Below are 10,505 nucleotides of genomic sequence, written 5' to 3'. Positions count from 1 at the left end.
GAGCGGCCATGGCTCACGGGCCCAGCCGCTCCGCGGCACGTGGCATCCTCCCGGACCGGGGCACGAACCCGTGTCCCCCGCATCGGCAGGCGGACTCTCAACCACTGCGCCACCAGGGAAGCCCTGTCTGGTGCTTCTTGAGGCACGGGTCTAAGCTGCTGTTTAGAGAGGCCTGATGTATGCCCTGCGGGCTGCACTGTCATTTACTGGTTTAATATGCACAGTCTGTGATGCATTTTTATACCTTCCCATTTCTTAAATTCTGTCTCCTAACTCAGATCTCATTTACATGGTGATTTATAGGGCCTGAATATTATAATCTAAAAGGTGTATGTGGAGAGAAGGAGTGAGTACATCTTCTATTTATTAGGAAAAGTCTCCAATCATCTGCTTCTTTGAAAATCTGACCTTGAAACTGCATAAATGAGAGCTCAGTCCCCGATCATAGTGAGGAGCAGGGAAAAGGGATCAGCTGGCCCGTTTGCTTAGCGTCTACTGTACGCTGCCTTGGGTAATCTCATTGCACATGATGGCCTCTCCCCAGTTAGATTTTAAATAATTGGAGGGCAAGAGCACGTATCACTGACCTTTGTGCCAAGCATAAGCCCCTTGCACATAGTAGGCATTTAGTAAATAACTGGATGTTGGTTGCTGATCTGTGACTGACTGCTGCTTAAGCCTCCCCATTCCCCACCATGCCCCTGACCTTTCTGGTTTAGCTTTTACATGACAATTTCATTACAAATGGTAGCAGGATGGAACCAGAACTTTCATGCTCACACTGGGGTATCAGAGGCTTCTGCTTCACGTGTCTTTTCAAAGAATAAGTATAGGCTGGTATCCAAAGACCTAGTTTAGAATCTTGAATTTTAAAAACTTGACTGTGGGAAGGCCCTGCCCACTCACTTTGGAATGCCCCCCCCCCCCCACTTACTACACAGCATGGTTTAGTGCCTGGACTTGGTGATACCACTTTGCCTGGGAGGGCTACTGCATGAAACCCTTTCCACACTGACACCACAGGTTAAATTCATTCTTCAGGCAGCCATTATTTTTTATTAGGGTCAAAGATAAGGTGATGTGTGGAGGGGCAGCTGGGGCATCGTCTCGGGGGACAGGACACTACAAGAGGGGCAGGAGCTGATGCTGGGCATCTCGTTGGAGGAAAGAAGGAGCCCATACAGAAACAGGGGATGGGATTTAGGTGCTGTGGAGCATTAACTGCTACCTGAGAGTTTTGCACTCAGCTGGCTGGCCCTGACTGCACAATTCTCCTCAGGCTGGCTGTTTTGCCCAAACCTAGTTTAGAATTGTCCATGTTCTAGGAGCCTCTTATGAATGAGCATCTTGCTTTGAAAATCAATTTGAAGCCAGAGTGGAAGTTTCCTTTAGTCATAAAGCGAGAGCAATGAAAATAGGACTATCCTGCTGTATTATTTTTGGCCTTGTAACAGTGCAAAGTCAACTTTTCTTTCTGACTCAGGAGCGTTTTATAAAATCTCCACATTTTGTGTACATTTCAGACACGAGAATCTGCCGCCCCAGACCCCGTTTCAGAGGGATTATTTAAAGCTCAGGGAAACAGCAGCTCTCTGCAAGTTTCTGAGTAACTGAACTTTGTTATAACAACAGGTTGGAAGATAGAATCTGTTAATCTCTAAACTCAAGGAACCCTTGACCCCTATCCCGGATAACACAGGATGCTGAAAATTGGTTGGGTCCCTCACTCACCTTCTCACATTTCTCCTCTCCCTGGAAGAATGCAGCTTTTGACCACCGTGCCAGCATGAGAGCTGGGCCTCCCTGTCACGCCTCAGTGAACGCGTGACCAGGTGGATTTCTGTGCCGGGCGTCGCCTGGAAGGTGGCAAAAGCCAGACAGGTACCTGTGGCCCAGCTGCTGCTCAGCTACGAGGCTGGCAGCCAAGCCGGGCGCCAGCTTTTCGAAAGCAGCCCTTTTGATAACACTGATTACATTTCCCTCACTAGAGCCTTGGGCTGATTGAGCAACTGCCAGCTTCTCTGGGTAACAAAGAGGAGGGGAAAGTAATCCAAACACAGGTTTTATTATAAAAACCTGGGAGTGAGAGAAGTATATTTATTCTGTAAGATAACACACCTGCTCAGTGCCCAGGAGGCTCATTTCCATCAGTTGCCATGGCAAACTCGTTATACTTCAAGGCCATGTGGCTTTGTTTCCTTTTGAGATCTGGTCCTTGTCCTACCTTTCCTAACAACTGCAACACAATGACATGGAGGCCTGTGACAGCATAATTGATTTCTCCTTCCCTCTATCAACGGTTCACATTTGTTCGGCAGAGGACTGAGCCTGCCTCTTCCTTTGAACTCCTGGCTAACCATGAAGGCATGCTTCAGAGAGCCGTCCTCATTAACATTCCAGGTCTCCCTTCCCTCTCAGCGATAAACAAGCCCCGCATCAACGGCCTCCTTCCTTCCAGCTTTACAAATGAGTGGCTCAGTTCCATGTTTCGCTGCCGATCCAGGTGCCCAGGCGCACAATGCGGGGCTAAGAAGCACGCGGGAGAGACTAAAAATAGAACAGCAGTTTTGGACGCATACCAGAGCAGCTACTTCATCTCAACTTGCTTTGCACACTAAGCCTAATGGGATCCATCAGGCCTGAGTTCTCTCACTCTCGCCCTCCCTCTCCCTCCCCGCCGCCCCCCACCCCCCAACCCCAACCTACCGTCAGCACCTTCCTGGTGAAGGGAGCAAAGGAGGTCAGGCCAGGGACAAGAAGTGTGTGCCCTCCTGGTCTTAGTTTACGAGTCCTGGGAGATCTGGGGGCTGCAATTACTCCTCCGTACAAGCGTTTCTAGAAAAGAGCAGGCAGGTCCAGAACATGGTCACCTTTGCCCAGGTACACTTCGCTCCTCCAAGACTTTCATTGTTTAGCAAAGGCTCAACTATCACTTCCTACACACCCCAGTAAGTGTGACCCAGCCCCAGACTCAGAAGCTTCTTGGGAAATTAAATAGAGAACTAAACTACACTAAAGTGTTCCTCTTACAGGTCCCACCTGCTTGGCTTCAGGCTAAAGATTTGGGAGCAAATGCACCATCACAGATGGAGGGGCTGTAGCTCACGTGGGTGGGTGGGCAGCACGTGACTGCCCAGGGTGTGCGAAAGCCTCCCACCACTGATTCTATCTGAAAGCCTTTTGCAATAGAAAATGGAACAAATCAGTATGAAGTTAGGAACATGCTGTCCTGCCTGGGCACCAGGCCTCCCCAGTGCCAGCTGTATTGAATGAGCGAGGCTCCTTTGTGTTGTTGATGTGTCTCCCTTCTTGCAGCCTCCCTCCACCCAAAGGAGAGTTAGCCAGACCCACACATTTCTCACGAAGGGTAATGCAGGTGTTCCAAACAGCTAAGTATTACTCCAACGAGTACCACTCGTGTAGAATTAGGAGAGGGAGGGAGAAAAAACAGAAGAGAGGGGGAAAGATGACTATCACAGTATTAAAAAATAAAAGCCTTTTCATTGTTGTTGTTTTGGAGATTGGCCAGATACAACGAAAAGAAATCGATCTACTGGCGGGTTTTGTGTGTAAGCTTCTGGAAGGTGTCAAGATCTTTTCAATTGTGCCTTGGTTTCATAGAATAGCAGGATAAAATAAACATGCCAAACTACTTCAAGAAAAGTCACCCTCGGTACAGCAATAATTAACGCCCCAAAGAATTTCCCACAGAACAAGTTGCAACATGATCGTTTAATCCTCCAGCCACCAGAGGACAGAGGTGCATCTTCCCTCAGCCTTGTCCTACGTTCATGAGGCTCAGTTTACCTCCAGGAGATACTGGGTCAATTGTTGAAAAAATCTACCATCGAAACCCAGACAGTTTTCTAGGTTCACCGAATAAACGTCTGTAGACTGGAAGCCAGGGAGTTCTAGCCCAAGGGGGAGCCTAGCGGAGCCACAGTTCCTCTGCGCCTCGCTTTTCTCATGCCTAAAACAAAACTGCAGAGGTGCATGATTTCTAGGGTCCTTTCCAGACTGAAGATTCCTCGGCGGAAATAAATGATATGGGAATTAAATTTTCGTTGGTGATTTCATTCATCCTTTCTCGTTTTGGTGGTGGTTTATTTGGTTCGTGGGCCCTTACAGAACGATGTACCTTGAAAAATATTGCATAATTCTTCAGGGGGAGAGGCATTTCTTCTTTGTGGCATCTTCCCACAGTCCAACCTTCCTTCTCTTTCATTTGCCACTAGGAGGTGGGTCTCACTGATTCTTCTTGGTTCATTAAGAAGAAACAGAAAGATGGTGTGTTTCGAGAGACTCTTTCTGGATCATTTCCCAGTGGTCACAGGACTTTGCAATTCATTTGGCAAAGGTGATAGTGACAATGGGGCATTTGGCAAAGTGGCTGAGGTGGCTGATGAAGTGACTGAGGTTAAGAAGGCTCCTGGCAAAACATCATCAAACAAGGTCTGGAATGTTCGAAACGGAGGGCCTGCCTCCCTCGCAGACACGGCTCCGAGAAGAGCCCAGTCTTTAAACAGGTGATTTGTTTAATAGGAAGCAAAGAAAAAGGGTATCAACAACAATTCTGGGGGGCACTGAGCTGAGAAAGAGCTAGTCTAATACTTCGATTGTAGCCATGAACTGAGATGCCTTTGAATAATACAGAAATTGAACTATAACCAGGCAGATATTCTGAAACCAGTCACCGAAATTAAAAATCATGTTTTAAGTTTTCAGTTAGTCACTAAATATCAGACAAGACTCTAGCCTTGCACTCTGCACACGTCACCCCTAACATAAGTTTAGGTCTGAATAAAGCTTTGAGGCTAAGAGGTTATTTTTACTGAGTCAGCCCTAGCCCACTTCCATCCCCTGCATACCTGCAGATGAATGCAAGAGGACCAGGGTAACTTCCCTCATCATTCACCTCGGGGAGGAATAGTGGCTGAGGGCTCAGGACAGGCCTCCGAAGTGAGGAAGGGGTAATAACATCACATTATTAAACCTCCACAAACTAGAAACATTTCAGAGTAATCATTGCTGATGCCATTTTTGTACAACTCTGTGTAGAATCTTTAATGATGGTGTCACCTCCAAAAAAGACAATAAAAAGAGAGGAGGAAGCCTTGATGTTTCTGTCTGGGGTGTTTTCCAGGCACTTTGAGTTAACTAAACAAGCACGTCAGTTTTACCAGGTCCCAAATGCTATGACACTAAAGGTACTCGTCATAAAGTCGTACAAATGAGGACTTGGGGTATACTAGCTTTTCTTTTCTTTTCCTAGTTTTAAAAACATTCACTGTACCCAGTAGACATCTAGGTTATAATGTAAAGAAAACTAGTGTTCTTTGCAATTCATCAGCAAGGTTTCTTATTTATAGTTGGTAAGTACTCATCTTCCTAAGAACTATGATTTTATTTAGAATCATGGTTGTGTGTGGTACAAAGTTGTTTTGTTCAAAAAATTCTACTGCAGGCATAAAGCTTTCAAGATTAAGTTAAAAGGGATTGTTTAACTCTCTGGCCTTAATCCTTTAATACAAAGTAGTCTGTTACATTTGTCTAATATTCTATTTAAGCAGCTTTACTGATGTCCCTGGAAGCACCTGCCCAGATAAATTAATATATATCTATGTCCTTTGAGATAAGTGAAACACAATTTTACAAAAGAGTAAATATTTTATTATTTGTACATGAATCAGCATCTGGCTAACTCAGAAAAGTAGCCCAAAGTGATGGGAGAGTGTGGTCCTTGACATTTATTGCAATGTCACTTGTATTGTCTACTTGCTAAGTGCTGAGAGCCCCTTCTGGACACGTCACACTCTTAGGAGGAACCTGCAGTGGGCTTAAGAAGCAGGGAATGCAGAGCATCCATGGCCTCTGTTTCAAAGACAAGGTCCTTTGAGGTCTGGGGTGGCCAGGAGGAAGAGGACCCTGCAGAACAGGTTTTCTGGGGTGGGAGGGCCCCTCAGGGAGGGACTGAAAACAACAGCCCTGAACGCTGCCACACAGCCTCAGCCAGAAGAGTGCTCATCAGAACAGGGGCCCAAACGTGGCACGGCCCCCAGATCTGGGGATGCAGGGAGTCACAAGGGCACCACCTGGAGTGTGGGCAGAGGCCCTCGGGGGGGAGCCACATACTCTTCCTCTCTGAGCAGCCGCAGCAGGATATTTTTTTTATTCTTCGGCCAGCTGTAGATGTGAGTGTTCTGAAGCCAGGTGGGCACATGCTCCTAGGGGAGAGAGAGTGACGGAAGCAAAAGCTATTAGAGAAAAACCTGGACTCTAGATCCCAGATTCAGTTCCCAATGTTTCCTTCATGGGCGTCTCCTACTAAATTCTTCTGGGAGTTGTACTGTTTTGCTTTCGGAAGGGGTTCGAGTGTGAAATGCTCTTGGCTCTGGGTGCAAGCTGTGTAGCTTGTTATGGAAAGCGCATGTGTCCAGCATCTTCCTTCAGTCTCCCAGGCTACCTGCCCTTTGCATCTCAGTGTGCTTTTCACCACCCTCCCATAAAAGGGGTAGGACAGAAGTCATGCAGAGTGATGTGAATTCCCCCGTGGCTTCTGCAGAAGGGTGCCAAGGCTTTGGGCTTAATCTAATTCATTATCCTTTCACTCCAGCGACAGGGCTGGCTCACAGAAGAGGAAGCCCACCAGATCCCAGTTATCAGGCAAAAGCAGAACCTGTAAGCCAGGGATCGTGAGGGTGAAGTTTCAGAGTGCCCTCGGGGGATGGACATTCTGTCGGGGAAAGAAAGACAATGAATAAGTAAAATATATAGTGGGTTCAATGGTAATGCAGGCTGTGGAGAAAAATAAAACAGAGAAAAGGGGTAGGGAGTGCTGGGCAGGGATGAAAGATTTGCAGTTTTAAATAGGGTGTGAGGGAGAGGTCTCACTGAGAAAACAAGCAAAGATGTGACAGAGTAGAGTGAGCAAGCTTTGTGGATGTCTGGGTCCAGGCAGCTAGGAGAGCCAGTGCAAAGGCCCTGTGGTGGAAGCATGCTTGCCAGTGCGGCCAGAGAAGAATGAACGAAAGAGAGTCGGGGAGGGGTTTTGGAAGTAGAGGGGGCTGTATCAGATAAGGCCTCAGAGATTTTTCACTGACTAGACAGGACTCCTTTGGGGATTGCAGGATGAGCTTAGACGGAGCACCTGCTGTAGGTCAGGCACCATGCTGGGTATTGATGATGCCCAAATGAAAAAGACACAATTACTGCCTTGAGGAGTTCAGAGACTTATGATGGAGTCAAAATGTAACTATTTTCTAGGCCATAACATGCCAAGGGGCTGGGGCAGGGGTGGGGGTGGGGAGCAGTCTGCCCTGAGAGCGGTAAACAAGGGGACTGTTTGAAGAAGTTTAAAAAACATTAACAAAACCAACTAAAAGCTGGTCTGCATTTTTCTATCACCATAACGCTCCAGTAATTCTAAACAGTTACTCCCAACAGCCCCAGCCCCAGCCACACACCACTGACTCAAGGTACTATATATAATTAAGAGTTCTCAAGAAAGGGACTATTCAGTACATCAGCACGGGGGAGGAGCTGTCAGGAGAGGCTAGAGGGATTGGGTGCTATGGGGATAAGAGTTCGCGGGACACACAACCAAGGAAGGGCACTGCAGAGCAGTCGGAGCACAAGTACAAACGCACAGAGACATGAAAGAGTGGGGCATGTGTGAGGGCAAGCTGAAACAGGCCACTGTGCCCAGAGCGTAGTGTCATCTGTGCGCACGGTGGCAAGAGGGACGGCCAGGCAAGCGGCACAGCCCTCTTCTGAAGGGCCAAGCGCGCCATACTAAGGAAGACCGATGTGATCTTGTAGTCACTAGGAAACCAGCACAAAATTTCTAAGCTGGACAGAGACAGATCAGATCTACATTTCAGATGTTCTTCTTTGATGGCAGGACAGAGGATGGCTTGTACGGGGTCAAAGCGGACACAGGGAGACCAGGAAGGACATGTTGTTGTGAAAGCAGTCAGAGCCTGGGCGAGGGATGGAAAGCACACTGTTTGGCAGGCTGCGAACTGCGCAACCCCAGGGGTCCCGTTCCCGTAAATGGAACCCTCCCTCACCCAGGGCAGAAGTCTCAGTGCAGTCCTGACATCTAGGGATCCCCCAGGGTGGGGCTGGGCCTGAGCTCAGGGTGCTGTGGTGTGGCCCCCAAGATGTTTACAACACCGTTGCCTTCGCTTCTCCAAGCCTGGCGTGGGACCTCAGATGTTTTTGCCCCCCTTCTCCAAATCCGGCCTGCCCTTCCAGTGAAAAAACCCCCATATGACCCACAGCAAAGTTCCCTTCGGTAACTGTATATGTTTAATTCCCATGTTCTACAGCTCTGAGAGCTGAACTATGTGCAACAAAACATTTCCGTGGAACAGCCTGCAAAAAATGCACACATCTTGACTTTTACGTGCAAGGGATAAGAAGAATCAGATGAACAGTCTCTTTTCGTCTCATGAGTGAAAACACAAACCACTTCTTCGTGTGTGATGGCTGCTTGAACAATTAGGATGGTCTATCAGGTAAAGCTCTGAAACCTTCCTGACTCATGCTGGTCAACTGAGTGCTACAACCTGTTGATCTTTCTGGCAACACTGCTATCTCAAAGGATGGATAGAGAGCTGACAAGCTTTTCCACTTAAAATCCCAGATAACAAACAAACCGTTTGTTTGTTTACCTTCTTAGCATTTGGGAAGAGCACAGGAATGAACCTGAAGTTCATACTTCCTTGTTTTATGAACTCAATCTGCATCTGGAAGAGAACAAACTTGAAGGATTAATTTCAGGAATGAGGATGAGTCAATGGTCCTCACATCATGCAAAAGCCTGCACAGGATTTTTATTCTGATTTCCTTCAGTGCCCCACACTCATAATTTTTTTTTTTTTTTTTTTTTTTTGTGGTATGCGGGCCTTGCTCTGTTGTGGCCTCTCCCGTTGCGGAGCACAGGCTCCGGACGCGCAGGCTCAGCGGCCATGGCTCACGGGCCCAGCCGCTCCGCGGCATGTGGGATCCTCCCGGACCGGGGCACGAACCCGTGTCCCGAACCCCTGTCCCCTGCATCAGCAGGCGGACTCTCAACCACTGAGCCACCAGGGAAGCCCAACACACTCATAATTTTAAACTCTCCATCACACGTGTATGCCATTTGTTCATTCATCGGTCATGTATCGAAGGCCTATTGAAAGTCATGCTCTGCGGTCAGGGGGCCTGGCTGGCACCACCACCTTCCCCGCCATGCTGTGAACGCAGGCCCCGCACCCCCGTGCCCCGTGCTTGCACTGGACTCTCCATCTTGTGCATATCTTTAACAACAGCTTCTGTCTCTCCCCAGTCTTCTAAAGACACTCTCTTTATCTTCTCATGCCATGGGTCCCTTTGACAGTCTGGTAAGGACCCCTTCTCCAAATAAAATACGTAAGAAAATAAAACACCTAAGAGAACGAGAAAGAATAGAATATCTGGGAAAATAAAGGAACTATTGTTCCTGTTATTGAAAACCACTTGTCAAATATTTTTAAAATATGTAAAAAATAAAAGACCTATTTGAGATTTAAAAAAAAAAAAGTCATGCTCTGTGCTGGACTTGGGGTTTCAAGGACTAGGATACTTTACAGGGTGTGCTGAGCTGCCTCATAGCAGTTCACAGAAGCCACTCACGTGCATCTCTTCCCAATTCTGTGTTCAGTGACTTCACATTTGTAGCTTGAAATCGGCCATGTGAGAGTATTTGTACCATGGAAATGGACAAATGCTACAAATCAGGATCCTTTTTTTTTTTTTTTTTTTTGAGAACCAGTTTACCAGACACCATGGATATAATTCCTATCCTCACAAAGCCAGCAGTTTAATGAGCAGGCAGAAAGGAAAACTACCGACCACAGTGCAGTGTGAAAGGTATGAACAAATTGCTGTGGAAGCCCAGTGGGGGCCATCCTTTTCTACACCAGTGGTTTGAAGGAGTTACAAGGGAGTTGTCATTTGGATACTAAAAGAAAATAAGAATTTGGTCAGGGCTGGTAGGTTGAATCTTGAGTGTCCTGACAGGTCAGATTGCTGTCAGAAAAAGTTCATGTGATCCATATGTATTAACCACAGTAATACCGCATTTTTAAAGAATCATCTGAAGAAAGCACGTAACAAAACAACATGGCCCATGGACATGGACATGAACATGGTCATAGTAAAATGGAACTTCCAGATTATAAACAATGGAATATAGAAGGGACACCATTAGAAACTGTCCAGGAGAAGCTGGCTGCATGAGGGCTAAGGGATCCATGGGGCCTCAATGAAGCTTGGAGATACACGGTTGGCTTTGCAAATAATGTTTCCTTTGTTGGTGCATTATTAAAAGGATTCAAATGGGGATTTGCGGCATTTGTGGTAGCTGTAGGGGCTGAATATTACCTGGAGTCCCAGAAAAAAGATAAGAAGCATCACTGAAGATAATACCTGGAATTATCTTTTAATGTCTTCTTAACTCTCTTATAAAAAGAAGATTTCTT

The 10,505-nt window shown here is 46.9% G+C and overlaps 1 protein-coding gene across 4 annotated transcripts in view; it reads right to left on the bottom strand.

Annotated features, from left to right (window-relative positions):
• Positions 1 to 10,505, bottom strand: part of TRAF3IP2 (TRAF3 interacting protein 2) — a 100,681-nt gene that overhangs the window by 52,136 nt on the left and 38,040 nt on the right. For 2 of the 4 annotated variants that reach the window (XR_003681484.2, XM_028494539.2), the window contains exons 8-10: positions 8,676 to 8,750; positions 6,093 to 6,224; positions 2,707 to 2,835 (exon numbers count right to left, since the gene is read on the bottom strand). Coding sequence is in view for 3 of the 4 variants with exons in the window: in XM_028494539.2 (XP_028350340.1) it covers positions 2,707 to 2,835; positions 6,093 to 6,224; positions 8,676 to 8,750 (336 nt within the window). In the remaining variant the exon portion in view is untranslated. Of the gene's footprint in view, positions 1 to 2,706; positions 2,836 to 5,656; positions 6,225 to 8,675; positions 8,751 to 10,505 lie in introns of those variants that run through there. The other 2 variants (XM_055087548.1, XM_007109885.4) reach the window with 2 other exon arrangements.

This window comes from Physeter macrocephalus, chromosome 10, assembly GCF_002837175.3.
Source record: "Physeter macrocephalus isolate SW-GA chromosome 10, ASM283717v5, whole genome shotgun sequence".
NCBI lineage: Eukaryota > Metazoa > Chordata > Mammalia > Artiodactyla > Physeteridae > Physeter > Physeter macrocephalus.
The sequence above is the reverse complement of the archived record's forward strand: the minus strand, read 5'-3'. Positions and strand labels throughout refer to the sequence as shown.